Here is a 24,854-nt window from a genome sequence, read left to right as displayed (position 1 = left end):
AGTAAACTGCGCCAGCAACCCTTTAAACATCCAAATGCACACTCTACCACCATTCTGCACTTTCTCAGCCTATAGTTGAACAGCTCCTTACTACTATCCAGGGTGCCTGTGTACGGCTTCATGAACCATGGCATTAAGGGGTAGTCTGGGTCCCCAAGGATAACTATAGGCATTTCAACATCCCCAACAGTTATTATCTGGTCTGGGAAGTAAATCCCTTCCTGCAGCCATCTAAACACACCAGAGATCTTGAAGACGCGAGCGTCATGAACCTTTCCCGGTCATCTCACGTTGATGGTGGTGAAACGTCCCTTGTGATCTACCAGTGCTTACAGCACCATTGAAAGGTACCCCTTGCGTTTATATACTGGCTGTGCTTGTGGTCCGGGGCCAAGATAGGGATATGCGTTACATCTATAGCCCCACCACAGTTAGGGAATCCCATTGCAGCAAAGCCATTTAGTATGACCTGCACATTTCCCAGAGTCGCTACCTTTGATAGCAGCAGCTCAATGATTGCGTTGGCTACTTGCATCACAGCAACCCCCACAGTAGATTTGCCTACTCCAAATTGATTACCGAGCTGTCTGGCATTGCAAGCTATTGCCATTTGCTTGTGAACTGTGCGGGCTGCTGTCATCTTGGGATTCTTGTGCTTCAGGGCAGGGGAAGGCAAGTCACAAAGTTCCATGAAAGTGCCCTTACGCATGCGAAAGTTTCGGAGCCACTGGGAATCATCCCAAACCTGCAACACTATGCGATCCCACCAGTCTGTGCTTGTTTCCCGGGCTCAGAATCGGCGTTCTTTGGCATTAACCTGCCCCAGTAACACCACAATCTCCAAATTGCCAGGGACCGTGGTTTTAGAGAAATTTGTGTTCATGTCCTCATCACCACGCTGCCATCGCCTCCTCGCCTGGTTTTTCAGGTTCTGGTTCTGCATAAACTGCATGATAATGCGCAAGGTGTTTACAATGGTCATAACTGCTGCGGTGAGCTGAACAGGCTCCATGCTTGCCGTGCTATGGTGTCTGCTCTGGCAATCCAGGGAAAAGGGCGCAAAATGATTTTCTCCTGTTGCTTTCATGGAGGAGGGAGGATTGACTGACGACATTTACCCATAACCACTTGCAACAAATTTTTGGCCCCATCAGCCATTGGGAGCTCAGCCCAGAATTCCAATGGGCAGTGGGGACTGTGAGAACTGTGGGATAGCAATCCACAGTGCACCACTCAGAATGTCGATGCTTGCCACGGTACTGTGGATGCACACTGTCGAATTAATGTGCTTAGAGTGGACGCATGCACTCGACTTTATACAATCTGTTTCCAAAAATTGACTTCTGTAAAATCGGAGTACTTTCATACTGTAGACATGGCCTTAGGCATTGGGGATGATCATTTTTTTCCCCTCACTGTTTTCTTTCCTGTTGTACTTGGTTTAACTTAGTTTATCTTGAGGAGTACTACTGGTCATGTTTAATGGTAGAACATATCTGTTACTGAAGAGATGGAGGGAAAAGGCTACCATATATTTGGGTAGGGAGAGAGGGCTTTCTATATATACTTTCACAATCCTTAGTGCTGTTACCAGTGTTGTAAGATGTATAGCTCAAGATGGCATATGTAATCCTATAGTCAGCTTTTACTTGCCAAGAGCAGTATAATGTTTATGACCTGAGTACAGTTCCAGCCTTGTCCTATTAAGACCATGAAACAAATGGATAATTTGGCAGCTGGGACAAGGACATTGTGAACATTTTTAAGGACTGATTTTGGTTATTTTTTTTTAAATACCATGAGGTTCAATCAATGAGTCTATTGAGAGACGATTGTTTCATAGTTTACAAAATTAGCCACACCCTGGTGAATATTCTTAGAATTTTTGAAAACTCTCTTCCTTGGTGGACTAAAGTTAAACTTTTTTGGGATTTTAGCTATTCCTACATTGATTGAAAAGCTTTTGTTGGTACCTGTTTTTGTGTTAAAGTAAATTGTTAAGAGATGTATTTGTGCTATAACAGTTGATCTATATTAATAATATTTAATAAGAGACTACTTTTTATACCATTTTTATATATATTTCTAAAAGATTTTTTCTTTGAGGAAAGTCTGAAAGAAAAGGTATCCATAGATCTTGCTGTTTGTCAAGTGTTTTGGAAGTCTTGTGCAATAGGACACCAGTTAAGAGCAACAGGAAGTATGATTAAATTGACAAAACAGTATTGTAAGTACATTTTGTGTTTATCTTTGTAGATAATCCAATATAATAGCATCTTATTGGTTTAAATTTTCAGTAGACAATATAGTATGTATGACGTGTATGATACTAATATAATACTTGAAATGATTAGCATAATGCTACATTGTTTAATTAAATATCTTGTATGTCTCGCACATGAATGAGATTTAAACTTGTAAAAATGATAATTCAATTACTTCTCATGGCTGGTGATATTGTGCACTAAGTAAAAATAAGAGCAATCCTCTATTAAGTGTCTTGGAGACTTAACTCTGTTTAAATCTACTCAGGATTATACTGTTACATCAGGGTTACTCTAGATAAGGGTCTGTCATTTATAATTCTGCTTTTTTAGTCTGATATCTGGGATTCATAGACATTTTATGTGTACTCTACTCTGCATAATATGCATTCATTTGTCAATAATTCTTTGTGTTCCTCTTCTCATTCCTGGCCCCTAATATTTTAGTGGTTTCAAACTTACTCTCCAAAGGCATCATGTTTGAAAACAAGCAATGCTTAAACTTAATTTTAAATGTTACATTAGTTCATTTCCATGTGTGAGCAAATATTCCTTGAGAAGAAAGATTTACAGATGTTTATTACTGGGATATATAATGAGTGGCTATAGTTTACATTTAAAAATAATTGCCTTGAAGATTTTTCTTACTAGAAAAATACAAGAGTAGAGTTAAAGCGTGGAACAAAATAATTACATTTTACAACTCAGAATATGAAGAGCGATTGCATGACTTAGGAATTCAGGAATGGGGTCTAGAGTCGTGACCTGTAAATGGCTATTCTGACTCTTGTCACAGACAGTAGTCACTAAAGTTGTTAATATCTGGTTGACATTTGGTAGTGTTACTTCATTTTCCAGTTGTGAGTGTCCACATTGTGACAAATGTGGCAATTTCCTGCAATGTCTTTGAAATACCTTATTGTATAAGTTTATGTATTACTGTGGGCAGGGATTGTGTGTAACCTCTGTAGCGGGGGGGAATACAACACTGCGTGAGGTTACAATATCTATCTTTGGGATCCATTGATTTAAATGAATGGTTTGTGTTTTACAACTAACAACAGTGGGAGGTGATTAGGCAAATTCATTCAGGTTCTAACACCTTCAGAGAAGTACTGCCTGTCACATGACTGGGACATGGGTAGTCATGTCTAGTGGTTGGAGGAGTCATATCTAATGGTCAGAGTGGGAGTCAGGCCTAGTGGTTAGAACAGAAATCCGGGCCTAGGTCAGAGCCTGAATCAGAGGCTGGGTGCCCAAGCCAAGAGTCACAGTGAGAATTGGGAGACGGGAGTCAGAGCCTAGGGTCAGAACTGGAGTCCGAGGCCAGATGCCAGAGCTGAAGTCAAAGGTTAGGAATCAGAGCTGAGGGTCAGAACCGGATTACATAGAGTGAGGCAAGGCAGGAGCACGACTGTGTCCAAGACAGGAGCAGGGCTGTGGACGATAAGGCACAGGAACTGTCGCAGCCATAGGTGAATGCTTTAAGCAGCAACTGAACTGTTACTGGGCGCAAGAGCTGGTCTACTAATGATGGCTATTCCAATCAATCAGGCAGCATAACCACTCAGGCAGCCTACTACAAGCCAGTTGTGCTCGTTAGGTTGGCCAGAACTGTCTCTGCTATAGGCCCTGATTCCTGACACTGCCCCCTGGGGAGGCTTACATATACTGGTTCAGACTGGATTCTTAGAGACCAACAGAAAAAGAAAGGGTTTTTGGATCAAGAGCCTGAGTTTAACTGACTCGGGGGCCTTCTTTCTGATGCAGGAAATGTACTTTCTGTCCAAGGAGGGGCCCCAATCCTTGTGAAAGGGCCGGAAAGACTCGACCTACTAGGGCGCTGTCAGATTGATGGGTGACCTCTGGCGAGCTTTTTAGCAAGCAAGTACGTTTTTATATGCTTTTTCTGTAATGCTTTTACCTGAAGAATAAATGTGCTTGCTCAGAAAAGGCCGGATAGTAGTTTATAACTGTGGGCAACACACTGGTCCTAGCCTTTGGAGAGTAAGCAAAATGTAGACGCTGGTCTGTTGAGGAAGTGTGGCTTGCTGGAGATGTTGCATTATAATCTAGAGAACAGTGCAGGCTTAAAACGCCAGTCAGGAGGGAGTGAGACGTGTCCAAGAGAGGAGACAGAGCTGGGAGCCTAAAGTGGGTGCCCTTGGTGGACCCCAAAGGGGGAATAAAAGTGCAGTTACCCTAATTCTTAGTGTTCAGACTCCAGTTGTAAGTGGCCCTATCACAAAAAATCACCATCACAACAGGCACTATGCTAGCAATCTCATTAGACAAGCCAAAGACTGAATGGACATGATGACTGACCTATTCTTCCACTGACCTGCTATGTGATCTTGGGCAAGTCACTTCTGTGCCTCTCTCTTCCCAACCTTTTTTTTGACTAATTAGATTGTCAGCTCTTTGTGGCAGGGACTGTCTCTCCGTATGGATCTGTGCTGCAGTCATAATTCAGTCACAGTAGCACAGGCTGTACAAGCCCACTTGGGACCTGGATATGTATTCTAGCTGGTGCTGTTGCCTTGCTGCTGAGTCTTTACTGCTATTGTTATTCAGGCTAACTAGATCACAGCTAGAATAATGTGTATGTCTACACATGCTGCAGTCACACCTCTAACTGAAGTGTTGACATAGCCTATATGTTTATGACATGCCGAGCACAATGGGCCCTGATCTCGGCTGGGACCTCTAGGTGCTAATAGAATACAAATAATAATGAATAATATTAGGTATCTTGAGTACTAACTGAATTCCCTTCTCCTACAAAAATGCAAATGATTCTGTCCGGTTAATTTTTGGTCTGTGCAGTAGTGAAGGAAACTAATTTAAAACTCTCTTCAGTGACTGAATACATAGACAATCTAGAGCCCTCCACTTTAAAAAGCAAAAACAAAAACCCCCTCTCTGTTCTTGGTAGACACTGATCAGAGTAGTGAAAGGTCCACTACATGGTGAAAACTTATCCTCTGGGAATAGGGTTTGCTAACAAGTGCTGTTGGAGTTAAGTTCAGCACCAAAAAGAAAGAGACCTTGTTTCAAAAGCTTGTTTCTTCAAATGGGCTGAAGAACTATCTTCAGGCTATTTATAAACATCTTAAATATATTTCTTTATTGTGGGTGATTCTTGTCAATGCAGTACCTGATCTCCAGTTCTTCCATTTAGCTTTTTAAAAACTTTCTTTAGTTTGGTATGTTGCAGTACAACACAAAGGGGAATATTGGACCCACTAATATGATACACATAAATTGATATTATAGTTAGTATTACTATATCAGAATATGTTGTTTACATAGCAGCATTCTGCCCTTGTCATAAACCTTATAACTGATAGCATATATAATTGAAATAAATATCCTTTTTTATCCATAATGCTAATTAAGAAGCTTGCATATAGTTGCTGGAGAGAAGATCTCTAACACAATACAAAATAATTTAAATTATGTTCTTTTCGTACAGTTGGTGCTTATAAATCCACCACTTGTGTTGGGGGTGGAAAGAGAGGCCCTGAAGGCATATCTTATGACAAAGAAGCAAAAGACCAGATACCAATTTCACCAATAAGTCCAGCAATATTTTTAACTAGGAATCAGCAAACTTTTCAGCTTTGCATAGTCAGTTGCATGTAAGCACCCTAGGAATGTGATTAATCTATTTTTTCTGAAGTTTCAACACCAAAAAGAAGGTAGCAGTCTTAGTCAAATAATGAAAAGATCAGATAAACTAATATTTTGAGCTGTAAAGTTTGTTGTCGCATTGTGTTGAAATCTCTAATGCTTTTCAGAGATGCTGAATTATCTGCAGCACCCATTGACTTCATTTGAGACTGTGGATGCTCCACAAGTCTAAAAAGTCAGTCTCTATGTATCTCAACTGAGGCAGCGAAAATCACTGGATGCTTTTGAAAATTTTGGCGTTAATCTTATGGGCCTGTTCTTTCAAAGCATTTACAAATAGCTTAGTTCTTGTTCTATTGATTTCAGTGATTTATACTCCAGTGAGCAAAATTAAGCAGCTGGTGAAATGCTTTGTAGGATTGTGGCCTTAGAAAGATGTAGTATATTATAAGAGTGCTTTATGACTATTAAGTCAAATTATCCACCCGTGTAATTTCATTGAAGTCAGTGAAGTTACACCAGAAAAGAACTTCGTCCACTGAACAGTATGTATTAGCACTTTTTTTTTTTTTTTAAAGAAAGTAATTTAGGTCCTTTCCCTTTGCAGTACTTCACTTGTCCAGTTCTTATTTTTGGTGAAAAGCTTTAGTAGAAAATACTCTCCCTTAGCACTGAAATATAACTATTGGCAAATTGCATTAAAGAGAGTCTTGGCATTTTCTGTCAAAAGTATGCAGCAATGTTGAGTATACCTATCTTCAGCAAAGCTGAACAGCCTCTCTGCTGGAATGCTCCATGGAGGAGCTCCAAGAAATGTCTTTGTAACTGCTGCATGATTTGGCAAACTGATTGTATTCAGCTTCCCTGATTCCACAGGGTTAGCAGACCAGCTTATGCAGGGGTCTGACTGTTAAAGTCACAGCCCCATATTGACTGCTGTTGAGGAAACTTGGTAAAATCCCAATAGAACTTTCACCCCTCAACCTCAGAGACTTGCATTATCCAGGTGATATTTGTTGATCAGTTGCTCCATAGATAACTGTTCCTGTTTTCAGCTTTATCTTGGCATGTAGGTTTCCCTTTATTCAGCCAGATTTGCTCGGCTAGTCTTAGAGAGGAATCCTTGAAATCAAAACATTTGGCATCAAAGATGGAGAAGTACATCTTAACTAACAAGTACAGGATACAAGACATTTTGTTTGACCTTGTTTTTAGTGTGGCTGAATGATGAAGCAATGTAGCTAGCTCAGAATTTGATTTCTTAGTATTGGTCCCTTTGCCTCTTAAGTGTAAATTCTTAGTCCCCAAAACTCCAACCTTTAACCTCTTCTTTTCTCTCAATTGATCACATCCTTTGCCATGATTCAGATCATCCTGTCCTGAGGTAAAAAACACAGGAGGGAGTTATGGGGGAGAAGGTCTTTGTGAGGTGCTATTATTTGTTCAGTTGTACAAGATGGCTTTTGTCCTCCTGTGGAAAAGGCGGCAAAGTCTACCCACATATCCGGCCACCTCACACCCTTCCCATGTCCCTACCCATTGCCTCTGCTCCAGCAGCTTTGTGTTTGCAGTGCATTGTCTGCTGGTTTTGTTGTGGGGTGGGTTCAGCTCTTTCAAATGTTGATTATTTTTCCCTGCTGCCAAAAGTTTCCTGAGAAATTCAAACAAGAGAAGGAAAATGATAATTCTTAATAGTTTATAGCTCAGCCAAACCCAAACTGGATGTCATGGAGAAATGAAAGGTGTGCGTGTATTCCCTGGCCTGCTCTAATCAATAAAGGTACTAGAGATTTTCAGACAAAAAGTTGCAAGAATTTTTATAATGGAAAATGTTATATGCGCTAAATATAAAAGGTCACTCTCTGTCATCTCGCCCTATAATATACATGCATCCTTTTGTCTTTTCTCAAAAATCAGTTCCTTCAAATCCACAATGTAATTTTATTTCTGTTCTGTGACTTCCCTTAAGTTTGTAAATATCTTGCTAGTATAGAGATTTCACCCAAAGCTGAATTCACAGTTTGAGGGGTGGCTGCCAACATGTGAGAGAGAGAAAATGTTTCCTCCCTACTCTGTAATGTGATGTATTTGTGTATGCTATCCAAAACTCCACTGATTTTACAGTTGCCTTTTCACACCACCAGCTTGTATCTACTATAAGTCATATCCATTATAACATTCACATCATTTTGCCTCTTTTAGGATTATTGCTTTACAAATCTCCTCCTCCCATTGAATGTGTTTCACTCAGTTACTTCTTTATTTGAGATTCCCACTTAACTCACGTCTTGGTCTTGTGTCTCTAATCCGAAAGAATGACATTTTTCCTTGGCAAGGATTTTTAATCTTGGATACTTCACTGATAGTTATTTCTGCTATTTTATCTCAGCTTTTGTTTGATTTAAGCATTACTCTTTGATTAACTGTTGTCCGTTTTCTCTCTCTTTTTTTATTTTTTTGTCTTGGCCTTCACTATTTCTTGGACAAATTGCAGACTGACCATTGCTGTTATTTCATGGTGTGATTTTCCAGGCTTATTGTCAACTGTTTTAGTAGCAGCTCATGAGTGAGATGATATCAAAGAATCATACTGAGAGCCTGAGGCTTTCTTTTGAAAAGTTTAGCGCAGTTTTGCCTTTCCACTTCAGTATACATTATACAATGGTATTTTAAATACAGGTATAAAAAGGTTACATTCTTCAACTGGGTAGCAAGCAGCAGTACCTGTAACACCTCTTCTAGGCGGTCTCCAAACTCAGATCCCAAATCCTTTTTAAAAACTTAATTTCCTATAATGTCCACGGTAGTCATTTTCATTGCCTACAAAGAATACTTAAAATAAACAACAACCTACAGGCCAGATCCTGAGCTGTTGTAAATCAGCATGGTTCTGTTGAAGTCAATGGAGCTATGCTGGTACACATCAGCTCAAGAGCTGGCCCTATATCTTCTGTGTCAGGCTTCAAGGTCCCCATATAGTAAGACTTCCGTGTTGTATCCAGTTTCCTTCCTTCCCCAAGTTCTAGACGCAAAAAAGTTAATGAGAAGGACTCTGTAGTGCAAGTCATAATTTTAACTTTGGCTGGGTGGGTTCCCAGAGCAAAGAGCCTTAACTGATCATTATCTAGGATGATGTTTCATTTGCAAATCTTGGCAACACTGAAGAGCAATCCTGGAGAAATATCTGTTTTACTGCTTCACATTTCAGGTGTCTAAAGCTTTTTTGCTGCTTTCTCTTTCCATGTGATGGAAGAACCCTGTGACTTTTTAAAGGGGAAATCTCCTTCTAATATTGCAAATCTATCTAACCTTCAAGCCATTTTACTCCACAGCTGTCACCACAGACTTTCTCTTACGTGTCACTAAATGTATCAGACATCTCTGTTCAGCATGCAAGTTCTTTCTCCTTAGCCTGGGGCTTTTTAGTGTAATCTGATGTTATCCTAACCACTGCATGTATTTCAAGATATGTGATTTCCTGCATTCCTTGGAGGACAATCACACTGTATATAGTTGGGGAAACAATACTTCACAGATTTAGAAGACCTTTAGCAATTAAGTGGTTATTATCCTAAACCTATTGTTTCCTTTCCTCATTTCCCATAACCATGACTCTTGTGAACTGTGTTCTTTCTGTCTGTATTTTTTTTTCAACTGGGATTTTGGGAACCCTTACCACAGTAGAATAGATGAGTTTCTCAGACACTTATTCATTTAAGTTTTCTCTCTGTGTTATGCAACAGGCTGTGGGTGGTCTTGCCTAATGGTCATAGCAGGAGGCTGGCCTCGTGGTTGGAGCAGAGGTGACCAGAGCCCAAATCAGGAGCTGTGTTACCATGCACAGGGGATTAGCTGGAGCTGAGAGCCAGGAATCAAGATCAGAGGGTCGGAGCCAGAATATCAGCTGGAGCAGAGGTCTTGAGCGAGGGCCAGGAGCAAAAAGCAGGACCAGAGACACAGCTGCAGGCATGGAATGCTATTGGGCAGCCTGGGACACAGGGCTGCTGCAGAGTTTAAGAAGGTGCCTGAAGGAGTCTTCGGGCAATCAGGGGCCAGGTTAATTTGCTGAATTAGCTGAGGGCAATGAGCTGCATCTGGGTGACAGTACCCCACTCCTTATGGGGTGCCTTCCAGGGGCCCTTGTATCCAGCCTGTCAGGATGGGCCTGGTGGAAAACCCACCGTCTGGGTAGGATTGCCAATTTTCTGCTCGCACAAAACTGAACACCCTTGCCCCACTCCTTCTCTGAGACTCCGTCCCCCTGCTCACTCCATCCCCTCTCCCTCTGTCGCTTGCTCTTCTCACCCTCACTCACTCATTTTCACCACGCTGGCTCAGGAGTTGGGGTGCAGAATGGGGTGCAGACTCTGGGGTGGGGCCAAAATGAGGGCTTCAGGGTGTGGGAGAGGGCTCTGGGCTGGGGCAGGGGATTGGGGTGCAGAAGGGGAGAGGACTCCGGCCAGGGGAGCGGGCTCTGGGGTGGGGCTGGGGATGAGGGATCTGGGGTGCAGGAGAGGGCTTTGGGCTGGGGGGGTTCAGAGTGGGGAAAGGGGATTCCAGGCTGGGGCAGGGGATTGGGGTGTAAGGGGGTGAGGGCTCTAGTTGGGGGTGCGGGCTCAGGTGTGGGGCTGTGGATGAAGGTTTTGGGGTGCAGGAGGGTGCTTCGGGCTGGGATCGAGGCATTCGGAAGGCAGGAGGGAGATCAGGGTTGAGGCAGGGGGTTGTGGTGTGGGAGGAGGTCAGGGGTGCAGGCTCCGGGTGGTATTTACCTCAGATAGCTCCCAGAAGCAGCAGCATGTCCCCCTGTCTGGCTTCTATGTGGAGGCGTAGCCAGGTGGCTCTATGTGCTGTCCTGTCCGCAGGCACCGCCACCACAACTCCCATTGGCCAGGAACCATGGCCAATGGGAGCTGTGGAGCCAGCACTTGGGGTTAAGGCAGGCTCCCTGCTTGCCATGGCTCCGCATGGCTTCTGGAAACAGCGGCATGTCCCCCTCCGGCTCCTATGCCCCTATGCATAGCCCTGCTGTGCTGCCGACCGCAGTGCTGACTGGATCCGCCAGGGTCCCTTTCTGACCAGGAGTTCCAGTCAAAAACTGGACACCTGGCAACCCTGAATGTTCTCCTCAAGTTCCCAAGATTGTTCATCTGGATTCTACCCTTGCCAGTCTGTCGAGTAGAATAGCTTGCCATGCACCCATTGGAGTATAGAATCAGCTTGACTATATAATTTTCCTGGCCTGGACAGTTACCAGTGCAGGCAGCGGCTTGAAGCAGTCCGGAAATGGGTTTTCTATGTGTGGCATCAGGAGAGGGCCATGGAAGGTGGGGTGGATTTTCAGATTCTGGAAGCTATAACTTAAAGGTAGTGGGTTGATTTATTTAATTATTGGGAAGGGACCATTATACTAGTTATCCAATTTTGCTGATGGGCGCTTGGATTTTACATTTCGCGTAGACACCCAGACCTTGTCCCCCACCGCAAAGCCGGGTGTGTCCTGCAGTAGGTGTTTAACCCAGCTGTATGCTGCAGGAGCTGGAGAGTCCACAGGGAAGTCTGGATGAAAGCAGGGATGAAATGGCTTTGCACTAGGGAACTTTTAATACGCACCAGCAGGGTCCACAGGTACAGTTGGTGTATGATGTGCTGGTGTACACTAGAATTTACACCCCAACTGGTGCATATCAATGCACCATATGGACAAGTCTTCATGTTTCTATTTTTTTAAATCTCCCTAGTTTCTCATCTTACCTTTGTTTTTCTGTAGTGAAGAGTCTGCAACTTGGTTCTAACACCCTATTTGAACTCCGTGTTGAAAGCATGTACTTGCTGAACACTTGCTTTGCTTTTTAGTGTCTCATTTTGTAGCCTATGTTCTAACAAAGTGCTGATTTTTGTTTTCAAATGATTGATTAAATATGCTGAGTAATCATTAAGTCCTATTACTGATAATCTCTCTGGTCCAGTTGTTTTCGTTTGCTAAATCTGATTAATATCTGACTAGTGGAATATGTAAGGATCAGCACGTTATTTTCCCAGCCGATTCATTGAAATGCTGAATTTCATTTTCCGTGGACTGAGACAGCAGATGCTCTCTTCTCCTTCTGCATAAGGAGCAGAGTGCTTGGTGTGTTGAAGTATAACAGAGTATGATTTACTTTGTCAAGTAATGAGTGATTCCTACAATGTACTAACGACTGACTACATCCTGCTGGGCTGCTCCAGGAGAGCATTATTAGCCTCACTGTGATCCTTGCACCCTTGAACAAGTTTCAACCATTATTCTTATGCTTCCTCCAAAGGGAGGAAGCAGGGCCGTGAGCTAGACCTCTGCCACGCATGGTCAGTGGAATTGCTGGGTCATATGATGGGGAGTATGCTGCATCTGCAAAAGCCTTTAGCTGCACACGTGCTCCCATTGTGCACTGGGAAGCTTCAAGAGGAATTCTGGGACCTAGATACAATTCTGCATGGAGCTCCCCTTGGGGTGGGACTAGTACAGTAACTCCTCACTTAACGTCATCCCGGTTGTTACGTTGCTGATCAATTAGTTGTGCAATGCTCCCTTATAGCTTTGTTTGGCAGCCTCCTGCTTTGTCCACTGCTTGCAGAAAGAGCAGCCCGTTGGAGCTAGTGATGGGGGCTTGGAATCAGCGTGGACCAGCAGCAGCCCCCCCATCAGCTCCCCACTCCCCTGAGTTCCCTGTGTGGCAGCCATCCAGCAGGCTATCAATTGCCCTCAGTTCAGCTGTCCCTCCCGCCACTGCCATGTGCTGCTCCTGCCCTCTGCCTTGGAGCGGCTCCCTGGAGCCTCCTGCTTGCTGTGCAGGGGGGGAGGGAAGAGGGGTGCTAATGTCAGGGTGTCCCCTTTGCCCCTGCTCCTGCCCCCCATCTACACAGATGGGGGGGGACACGACAGGGCTCAGGATGGAGGGAGCTTGCTGGCAGCAGCTGCTGTCTCAACTTGCTGATCTACGTAAAAAGGTAAAAAGGCAATGCGTGTCTGTCTCTCTCACACCCAGTGTGCGTCTCTGTCTCTGTTTGCAGTGCTGTCTCCCCTCCCTCCCATTCGTGCTGCCCTGTAGAGTGTGAGGCTCCATTAACAACAATGGGTTAACCCGTGGGCTTAGCTGAGTGCTAGGTCATCATTTAGCAGTAAGGCATTCCCTGGAAAATATCCCGCCTTCTTCTACCCTGTCACTTCACTACTTCAACCAAGCTTCACAATCATCATTGCTGTGTACAGTATTAAATTGTTTATTTAAAATTTATACTCTGTGTGTGTGTGTGTGTGTGTGTGTGTGTACTTTTTGTCTTGCGAAAAAAATTTCCCTGGAACCTAACCCCTGCCTATTTACATTAATTCTTATGGGGAAATTGGATTCACTTAACATCATTTCACTTAAAGTAGCATTTTTCAGGAACATAACTACAACATTAAGCAGGGAGTTATTGTAGCAGCAATTTCCTAGAGAAGACTGCGTTTCTGAGTTAAGGGGTTCAGTTTTCCAACTAAAAAAAATACAGTAAGTTGAAAATTTGTGTCTAGATGCATTTGCAAACATTACTTTTTTAAACCTGTGTTTCCATATAAAAACTCCTAACTACATCAGCTTTGTTCAGGGGATTTGCAAACACTAACCCTCCCTTCCCAAAACCTCTCCAATCTTGATGCTAACTCTACTAAATCCTTGTCTTATTCCACATTGCAGAACTTCCGCTTATAGCAAAAATCAGATTAGCTCATTTACTTGTTTGTGGGGATGATAAGCTTGGCAAAATCAGAGGAAAGTGAACAGAGTAGTCCTGTGAAAATTACTAATGTCTCTACCAGAGGGTGGCTAGGAGCGTGTAATTAATCAGTCCAAAGAGAAGGAACATGGGAAAAACATACTGCTTAGCAATAAAAACACACCAGTATTCTGGCTGTAGTGTAACCATATAATAAACAATAACTAAATCTATACCTCTGCCTTTATAGTTCCCTCTCTGAATGCCCTGAGGTAATCCTCAAACTCCTCTGCTCTTTCATTCTATGGCTCTAAGGCCTTTGCACTGTCAGCATCCCAGAAGAGATTATGGATCCTCTTCTGGATCTCAATTTAAAAGTCTAGTAATTGGGTCTCCCAAAAATGATGTGAGCTGACCCCTTCTGTTCCCTTTGATTCCAAGGTCCACAGGCTATGCTACTTTTCGATCTGTTTAGGTATACACATGCTTTCTTTAAGTAGCACATAGGCAAGATAGATGTGTCCTAAATGCTTACTAGCTTACTACTGAAATAATTGCTCCAGCTCCTTCTAACATGCTACCAAGCCAGACCCTCCCAATCTAGTGGTCTCCTTACCACAGAGGACCCGATATGGGAGAAAGATGACCCCTTGAGCCCTAAAGCCTTTCCTTTGTCTCTGTGGTGGATATATGAGAACCAATGTGCTCATCCTGGAGAGAGTGGAAAAGAGAGGGTCTACATGGGGAAGGAGAATATTCCCTCACAGTTGCTATATGATCAAGAGCAAGGTCTTGTAGTTTTTATGGTCACTGAGACTGCTCCGGATGGCTATGATTCTGCAGTAAGATCCTGAGAAACATCAAAGTATCTTTATAGTTTGGATACCTTGGCTGCTGTGCATTTCCAAATTTTAAAGGGGTCTAGGTTTCTTGTAAGTTTAACACCTGAATGTACTGGGTATCTAATATTTAGAGGGCTTGCTGTTGTTCTTAACTTTGTGGTTCTTGAAAGGTAATATGCAGTCAAGCCAGTGAATGCCTGCAACCTTCACCTAAACAAAGATTTTTGTGTGGAAATATAAATATACATATAAAGATGGTGAAACTAATGAAGGAGAAGAAAGGGTTCAGGACATGAGGAGTAGAAAAAAGAATAGATATGGGGTCAGCAGTAGTCAGATTAAAAAGCACCTTTGGAATGATGAAGTTCTAAGATGGATTTTAAAAAAAAAAGTGCTGAGAAATGGACCAAGATGGACGTCGAGGAGAAGTGAGTACATTAACATAGGGTCCACTGCAAGAAATGTATGTTCAGAAAAAGGGTTGAGGAGTTCTTAATTATAGTTTGGGCATTTGCTGTTAAGGGTTTTAAAAACTGAGTATTAGCTTGGTGTATGTCTGACAGCCATCACTTCTACCACTGAATTGCTATATGACTTTGAGCAACAGGAATATATTCAGGGTTGTCCTATGGCCTTTGTTGGAGGTCAGACTACATGATCACAGCAATCCCTTCTGGATTTATAATCTATGAAGTCATAGAGCCTTGCTGAAAATTTACCTACTGCACAGGGCTATTGAGAATTAATAAAGTAATGTTTGTACAGTGCTTTGAAAACCTGTACAGCAGTATATTTGAGTATTCTATTGTTTTTACTGGTAACATCCATGTAGGTACGTATGTGTCCATAAACATTTCTCAAGTCAGTGATGATAAAATGAATAGTACACATATCCAGAAATATTTGTTAAATCGTAGAGGTGAAGAAGAATACCTGAAAATATAATGTGGACAGCTTAAAATAATACTTCGGCAGTAGAGCTCTTTTTTTCATTTTCAAAGCACTTTACAAACATTCACTCAGTTAGTCCCTCACCCCTGCACAGAACAATTATTACCAAGAATAACATCCTTTGTAGCGTAAACTACATTTTGCGTTTACAATTAAGGTTTTTCTAAAAAACATGTTTTTTTCTCTGTGAAAAATAAAATTTCTTACTATTGGTTATAAAGAGTGCATAAATGTGTGAAAGGAGTATATCAAACCCTTCAGGGACTAATTGGCATCGTATTCTAATTTTTAAAAAGGTCTCAACATCTGTAGATTTAGGACCATCTAAAGGGTTTTAATTTTCATTATTAAACTTTTTAAAAGTGTTTAACATCTAAGAGCATGATATTTAGCATTCAGATAGAAGGTCAAGTTAAATTCAAAGGAAAGTGTAACAATTCTAGATTCTTATGTATAAGAATAAAGAGTTTTACATATTCTACCTTCCAATGCTTTTATAACAAAAAACAGAACTAAGAAACTTGCAAGCCTTTCAAATGCTTCCAGAAGTTTCTGGGTCAGCTTACTTGTATTTTAGAACAAATGGATATAAACTGGTCATTGGGAAGTTTAGACTTGAAATTAGACAAAGGTTTCTAATGATCAGAGGAGTGAAGTTTTGGAATAGCCTTCCAAGGGAAGCAGTGGGGGCAAAAGATCTATCTGGCTTTAAGATTAAACTCGATAAATTTATGGAGGAGATTGTATGATGGGATAACATGATTTTGGTAATTAATTAGTCTATAAATAATCATGGTAAATAGGCCTTAATGGCCTGTAATGGGATGTTAGATGGGGTGGGATCTGAGTTACCCAGGAAAGAATTTTCTGTAGTATCTGGCTGGTGAATCTTGCCCATATGCTCAGGGTTTAGCTGATCGCCATATTTGGGGTCGGGAAGGAATTTTCCTCCAGAGCAGATTGGAAGATGCCCTGGAGGTTTTTCGCCTTCCTCTGTAGCATGGGGCATGGGTCACTTGATGGAGGATTCTCTGCTCCTTGAAGTCTTTAAACCACGATTTGAGGACTTCAATAGCTCAGACATAGGTGAGGTTTTTCGCAGGAGTGGGTGGGTGAGATTCTGTGGCCTGTGTTGTGCAGGAGGTCAGACTAGATGATCAGAATGGTCCCTTCTGACCTTAGTATCTATGAATCTTTTTTAAAGAGGTTGACAACTTGATGGAGATAAAACCAGTTAAGAACGTCTAAAGTAGGAATAATGAAGATAGTTGAAAGAAAAGGACTACTTGTGGCACCTTAGAGACTAACAAATTTATTTGAGCATAAGCTTTTATGAGCTACAGCTCGCTTCTTCGAATGCATGCAGTGGAAAATACAGTGGGGAGATTTTATATACATAGAGAACATGAAACAATGGATGTTACCATACACACTGTAATGAGAGTGATCAGGTAAGGTGAGCTATTCCCAGCAGGAGAGCGGGGGGAAAAACCTTTTGTAGTGATAATCAAGGTAGGCCATTTCCAGCAGTTGACAACAACGTGTGAGGAATGGTGGGGGGGGAATAAACATGGGGAAATAGTTTTACTTTGTGTAATGACACATCCACTCCCAGTCTTTATTCAAGCCTCATGTAATGGTGTCCAGTTTGCAAATTAATTCCAATTCAGCAGTCTCTCATTGGAGTCTGTTTTAGAAGTTTTTTTGTTGAAGAATTGCCACTTTTAGGTCTGTAATCGAGTGACCAGAGAGATTGAAGTGTTCTCCAACTGGTTTTTTAATGTTATAATTCCTGACGTCTGATTTGTGTCCATTTATTCTTTTACATAGAGACTGTCTGGTTTGGCCAATGTACATGGCAGAGGGGCATTGCTGGCACATGATGGCATCTATCACATTGGTAGATGTGCAGGTGAACGAGTCTCTGATAGTGTGGCTGATGGCATATGGTTTAACAAAGATAAATATAGGTACCTAAAACAAATGTCACACGTGTGCAAATATCTGGACTCAGACATAGAGATGCTATATTGTGAAATATCTGGTCACACTCTGAATCCATGTCCTAAGTGTTATTTGACTAGCAGTGTGAAGGTTCCTTTCCCACTCTGAACTCTAGGGTATAGATGTGGGGACCTGCATGAAAACCTTCTAAGCTTACTTTTACCAGCTTAGGTTAAAACTTCCACAAAGTACAAACTATTTTACCTTTTGCCCTTGGACTTTATTGCTGCCACCACCAAACGTCTAACCAGTATATTACTGGGAAAGAGTCCATTTGGAAAAGTCTTTCCCCTCAAAATCCTCCCAACCCTTACACCCCCTTCTCTGGGGAAGGCTTGATAAAAATCCTCACCAATTTGCATAGGTGAACACAGACCCAAACCCTTGGATCTTAAGAACAATGAAAAAGCAATCAGATTCTTAAAAGAAGAATTTTAATAGAAGAAAAAGTAAAAAGAATCACCTCTGTAAAATCAGGATGGTAAATACCTTACAGGGTAATCAGATTCAAAACATAGAGAATCCCTCTAGGCAAAACCTTAAGTTACAAAAAGACACAAAAACAGGAATCTACATTCCATTCAGGGCAGCTTATTTTCTCAGCCATTTAAAGGAATCAGAATCTATCGCATATCTAGCTAGATTACTTACTAAGTTTTAAGACTCCATTCCTGTTCTGTCCCTGGCAAAAGCATCACACAGACAGAAAGAGCTGGTTTGTTTCTCCCTCCCCCCAGCTTCTGAAAGTATCTTGTCTCCTCATTGGTCATTTTGGTCAGGTGCCAGCGAGGTTATCCTAGCTTCTTAACCCTTTACAGGTGCAAGGGTTTTTCCTCTGGCCAGAAGGGATTTTAAAGGTGTTTACCCTTCCCTTTATATTTATGACAGGCAGCCTAGAGAATGCCAATATTCAACATTCTAATCAGAAGAGAATTAATCTTTTGGTAATTTTATAATCATTCTTCAGACTACAATAAGAGATTACAGGAATGTGGGTACTCCATAATGCATACCAGATACCTGGCTGGTATGCATTCTAGATTACTGAATTGTCAAATATTAGTCAAGGGTAGAAGTTTGAGTTTTGTGGGCTGAGAAGCCTTGAATTAGTTACATAGGGCCTGATTTTCAGAGGTGCTAAGCACCCCCTGCTGCCATTGACATCAGAAATTCCAGCCCCAAGTGACTGGCTAGGAAACCTACTTCTCAGTTTAACCTCACATCTGTGCAAAGGGGAAATAAATTTTTATCTCATGGTGGCATTGGGATTTATTTAACATTTGTAAATTGCTTTGAGATCTTGATATTAAAAGTACTATATAAAGTGCATATTATTGATTTATAGAGCTGGTCAGTCTGAAATAATTTTATTCACAAGAGATTCAGAAGATTTTTTGTCCAAATGTATTGTGTGCTGACAATAGTAATGCACTTTGTCCTGTGTTGGGTTAGCAGTGGGGACCAATCCTGCTTCCAGTGGAGTCAGTGGCAAACATCCCATTGACTTAAATCGAAGCAGCATTGAGTTTTTATTTAGTGCAGAACACTATTATTTAAAGAAATATTGCATTCCAGTGGGTGAAATGTCTTTTAAAACAGCAATAAAGTTTGTGTCCAGTTGTTTAAGTATCTTTTTGCATTTGTCTTCAATAATTCTGTCTCTAAGTTGAGTTTACTTCTCTGCCACTTGAGTTTGCTTTGATCAGATTTGTTTTTATCTTAGCCTGCTTGATAAATAACAAGAGTATTGTTGATAGCTGAATGATTTAAAATTGTGTTTTTACCCCCCTCCAACAAGGCATCTGAGTAAAAGAAAAGGAAGGAAGATGAAATTCCTATCCTTAATAGTTTTCATCCATCTCTTACCACAATGCGCCGGGAAACCTTTAAGCAGGGATGACTGCCACCAATACACATTCGAAGAAATTAAAAGAGAAACAGCTGGGTATTCCGATATTGCCAAGGCTATTATTAACCTTGCTGTTTATGGCAATGTCCAGAACAGATCCTATGAAAGACTGGCACATTTTGTTGACACCATTGGACCTAGACTCAGCGGCTCCAAAAATCTAGAGATGGCCATCAAATACATGTTCCGTGTCCTGCAGGAGGATGGGCTGGAAAATGTCCACTTGGAGCCTGTAAAAGTGCCTCACTGGGAGAGGGGAGAAGAGTCTGCTATGATGTTGGCACCAAGGAAGCACAGCATTGCTATATTAGAACTTTGAGCAGTGTTGCAACTCCTCCAGAAGGTAACACTTTACTACCTTTTGACTTTATTATCTGTTGCTTTTAAAAACCAAAATGTATAATGGTACAAAAAGAATCCCCCAAATCATGTCAGTAGACAAGCCACAAAAATGCTGCCAGCCAGAGAGAACTATTTTGCTGGAACTTTCTGTGTGAGGTGTTACTTTAGGAACTTGCACTGTATTTAACTGGAGTTGATAAGCTCCTTAAATTTAGCCTGATTTTATTATTATTAATTTATTATTCTTTGAACACTAAAACTGTAGCCTGTTCTCAAAAGAAGCCATCTCTGTCTGTACCTGTCTGCTTGAGGTTTTGCCATGATTGCCAATTAAGGCAAAATGGTAGTCTGCCTCAATGACTATTCTGCTTCTGGTAATTTAGAGAAGTTTAGACTTCCTCAAATCAGTTTACTAAACATGGTGCCTCAAACGCTAATACCTTGTGAACTCAGCTTTCTAATCCAGACAGATGGGATAGGGCAGCATTGTTCAGGGAGTCCTACCATATGCAACTGTTGTGTGTTCCTCATATAGTCTTCTTTCCATAATACTTTATGCTAGTATTATCCTCTGTGAAAATAATCTTAATTATGAAAGCTGATCAGTACATTTTAATAAGGACTTATTTTATTTCTCAAACTGTAAACTCATCTTGGCAGGAGAGAGGTGTGTATATGCTCCTGGCGCATCTAGCACATGATGAGAACTACTGTAATACACATTGTAAAAGCAATTTCATTTTTGCTTGGGAAATTTTATATTACAGCATGCAAGTAAGGGACCCAGGACAAATTGGAAATTTAAAACGTAAATGGAATCAGTGTCATGATTTGGTGTCAGGACAACTTGTAACTATACATTTGTCAATTTTGGAGGGGAAGGGGAGATGATGGTAGGGTTGTCAGGTGCCCAGTTTTTGACCAGAAAGTCTGGTTGAAAGGGGACCTGTACAATGTCCGGTCAGATGTACTGATCAGACATCAAAAGTTACAGATGGGGGAGGGAGATGCCGAGTCATCAACCTGCGCCACCCCTGCTCAGCTGGGGCCACCTCCTACCTTCATCTCATGGGCAGTCAGTGAGCAGGCTCCACATCAGGCTGCAGGTCCTGTCCCAGCCTCCTGAGCAGAGGGAGCACAACTGGGAGTGGGGAGAGAGCAGTGAGAGATGGTGGGAGGGTGTAGAGGAGAAAGCTGGGGGCAGGGCCTGGGGGAAGAGGTGGAGCCAGGGGGGAGGGTCTGGTTTTCAGAAATTAGAAAGTTGGCAACCCTACGATGGGGATAAACTTGTGCCTAAAACGAAAAACAATTAAGAAACATTAGTAAAATCAGCCAACTAGCCCATAATATTTATAAGGCTTAGTGTTTGTAAAACATAATTTTAGTGTAGATTCATTAGGTGTTTTAGTTCATTCAGTGTTTTAGGTTTTTTTCATCCATTCCACTTCCCATCCAAGCTACTTAGAAAGAAAACAAAAATGAAAACCATGTTCCCACTCTCAATCAAGAGTCATTGAGGAGCACCTCAGTAAGAAAACTAGTCTATGCACAATTTGCCTTCCTCAGTTATTTACACTTGTTTTATCTTACTTCTCTAGTTTTTTCAGGGAGACACTAAGTTTGCACCTTTTTAAATGGGCTCTTCCTCTAATCAGTTTCTTCTCCTTCATTTGACTTCAAATGCTCTGACTGTTGAAATGTAATTGCTGTAGACAATAGTCTGGCTCCCAGCCAGGAGAACTGCTTTGTCGGGAGAGGTCGGCTTGACAACAAAGTCACCATTTGTGCATGTATGAGGAAGCTGGCAAGGATGACAAAGACAGAGAGTCATAAAGCCGGAGGACATGGTCTTTCTGGAGTTATTGGCCATTTTCTCTCTAGCTGAAAAGTAGAGAGAAGCAACCCTGCATGTAGGGGCCTGCATTAGATGTGGGCATGAAGGGGCTGTCTGCTTTCCTATGCTCAGTTGTCCCCAGGACTTAGTGGTGGAGTTCTGGAACTGGAGTGTTTAAGTACAGGGGAGTTGGAGGAGTCCGGATTTTGCCCAGAGGGTCTAGGTGGCTGGACTGCCGGTTCCAACTCTCAGGAGGGAGTTAAGGGGTAGTGATTTATGCATTACAGGAATGTGCCTAGGGACCCTGGGATTGGGGCAGTGGCTGGGCTCTGTTCAGGCTTTGTAAGCTGAAAACACCCAGGGACTCAGAGGCTTGGATTCCCCTCACAGCAGTCCAGGGGGTGGCTGGAAGGGGGCATCCAGCCAACTTTAGCTAATGTTATGTCACCCCAAGATCAGTCTGTCTGTGCATAGCCAAATGTACTCACTCTTAATAGCATCACTACAGATGTCAACACAATTTTAAGAATAATAGGGCTATTCCCACTAAAGTAGGTAGCAAACCTGCCACTGACTTCAATAGGATCCTGATCAGAGCCAATAATTGTTTGTTAACAGTGTTTTTAAATAGTCACAATTGGTTTCTGCTAGGGCTGTCAAGAGATTAAAAAAATTAATTGCAATTAATCGCACTGTTAAACAATAATAGAATACCATTTATTTAAATATTTTTGGATGTTTTCTACATTTTTATATATATTGATTTCAATTACAACACAGAATAAAAAGTGTACAGTGCTCACTTTATATTTATTTTTATCACAAATATTTGCACTGTAAAAAACTAAAGAAATAGTATATTTCAATTCACCTAAGAGAAGCACTATAGTGAAAATCTCTTTATAATGAAAGTTTCATTTACAAATGTAGAATTTATATACAAAAATAATTGCATTCAAAATAAAACAACATAAAACTTTAGAACCTAAAAGTCCACTCAGTCCTACTTCAGCCAATCGGTCAGACAAACAAGTTTGGTTACAATTTGCAGGAGATAATGCTGCCCACATCTTCTTTACAATGTCACCTGAAAGTGGGAACAGGCGTTCACATGGCACTGTTGTAGCCGGCATCGCAAGATATTTATGTGCCAGATGTGCTAAAGATTCATATGTCCCTTCATGCTTCAACCACCATTCCAGAATACATGCATCCATGCTGATGATGGGTTCTGCTCAATAACGATCCAAAGCAGAGCAGAACGATGCATGTTCATTTTCATCATCTGACTCAGATGCCACCAACAAAGGTTGATTTCTGGTGTTTTGGGTTCTGTAGTTTCTGCATTGGAGTGTTGCTCTTTTAAGACATCTGAAAGCATTCTCCACATCTCGTCACTCTCAGATTTTGAAGGGCACTTTAGATTCTTAAACCTTGGGTTGAGTGCTGTATCTATCCTTAGAAATCTCACATTGGTACCTTCTTTGCGTTTTGCAAATCTGCTTTGAAAGTTTTTTTAAAATGAACATGTGCTGGATCATCAACCAAGACTGCTATAACATGAAATAAATGGCAGAATACGAGTAAAACAGAACAGGAGACATACAATTCTCCCCCAAGGAGTTCAGTCACAAATTTAATTAACGCATTATTTTTTTAATGAGCATCATCAGCATGGAAGCATGTCCTCTGGAATGGCGGCCGAAACAGGAAGGGGCATATGAATGTTTAGCATATCTGGCAAGTAAATATCTTGCAACACCGGCTACAAAAGTGCCATGCGAATGCCTGTTCTCACTTTCAGGTGACATTGTAAATAAGAAGCAGTCAGCAGTATCTCCCGTAAAACAAACTTGTTTGTCTTAGCAATTGTCTGAACAAGAAGTAGACTTGTATGCTCTAAAGTTTTACATTGTTTTGTTTTTGAGTGCAGTTATATAACAAATAAACAAATCTACATTTGTTAGTTTCACTTTCATGATAAAGAGATTGCACTACAGTACTTGTATGAGATGAATTGAAAAATACTATTCCTTTTGCTAATTGTTTTTACAGTGTAAATATTTGTAATAAAAATAATAATATAAAGTGAGCACTGTACACTTTGTATTCTGTGTTGTAATAGAAATCAATATATTTGAAAATGTAGAAAAACATCCAAAAATATGTAATAAATTTCAATTGGTATTTTATTGTTTAACAGTGTGATTAATCAGAATTCATTTTTTTATCGCAGTTAATTTTTTTGAGTTAATCGTGTGAGTTAACTGCGATTAATCAACACCCCTAGTTTCTGCTAAAATATTATACATTCCTCTCTTTAGATTTCAGGTTCTTTGAAACAAAAAATAAATAGAAATCAGAAAATATTCCTCGCTATAGGAACTGTTTAAGTTAGGTTGTATTTGGGGGCTTATTCTACTAGTCAGTATCCCTCTAAAATGAGATGACAGAGTAAGATACCTATCAGGAAAAATAAAATTCATTTTAACATACACAAATACGAGTTCTTTGATAGCTTCATGGTAGAACATCTGCTAAACTACTGTTGTTACTCAATTATGGGATCCCCAAAGCAGCAATTATATCTATTTTCCTTCAGAGTTTTTGAGGTATAATCAGTACTACTGGAAATCAACACAGTCTCTATATAGAATCTGTATGTTTTGCCAATATTGAAGCACTGGAAATAAGATCAGGACAATTCCTAAATATGGTAATCCTCTAGCTTGTTAGCTCTTGGTAACATTCAATTTAAAATACGAGCTCTGAACTCAGCCCTATGAAGTGCTGAGTATTTTCAACTTCTTCTGACCTCTTTGGGAGACTCATAGGGAAATTTTTTGGCCTCACTAATGCAGACATAAGAATCTCGGCATTATGGCTAGATCAAAGGAAAAGTGAAAACTAGGTCTCTGATGAACCTCCATTATTGAGCGCAGCCTTTCCTTGAAACTGAACCCTGCAGACAAATCACAGATTTCTCAAAGGAATTAAAGCACCTGCTATACTTAAAAGGAACTGTGTCAACTTGGGGGGAAAAAACGACATTTTTCTCTGAAAGTTGGGACCTACTATTTGTTACAAGTACACCACTATTACTGAAATTGAAGAAGCTTACAAAATAATATGTTTCTGTATTGTTTCCAGGCTGCTTATTTTCTCTTTCATGTCTAGTCAATTTTACTTTCCCTATCTACTCTGACAAGGATGAAACTGACTAACTGAGAAGTCCCTTATAAAAATCAGCTTTGGAGCAGAAAAACCGGTATAAAAATAACAACAATAAAACATTTTAAAAATGAAAGGACAATTTAAGACTGTAAAACAATTTCCATTTTAAC

At 41.0% G+C, this 24,854-nt stretch overlaps 1 protein-coding gene across 1 annotated transcript in view; it reads left to right on the top strand.

Annotated features, from left to right (window-relative positions):
- The window catches only part of CPQ (carboxypeptidase Q), a 238,843-nt gene that overhangs the window by 16,839 nt on the left and 197,150 nt on the right, over positions 1 to 24,854 (top strand). The window contains 2 exon segments of the mRNA XM_043507563.1: positions 19,223 to 19,648; positions 19,651 to 19,677. Of these exon segments, the coding sequence (XP_043363498.1) occupies positions 19,252 to 19,648; positions 19,651 to 19,677 (424 nt within the window). The 5' untranslated portion in view covers positions 19,223 to 19,251.

The sequence above is a fragment of the Dermochelys coriacea genome, chromosome 2, assembly GCF_009764565.3.
Source record: "Dermochelys coriacea isolate rDerCor1 chromosome 2, rDerCor1.pri.v4, whole genome shotgun sequence".
Classification (NCBI taxonomy): Eukaryota; Metazoa; Chordata; order Testudines; family Dermochelyidae; genus Dermochelys; species Dermochelys coriacea.
This window is presented reverse-complemented; position numbering and strand designations above follow the sequence as displayed.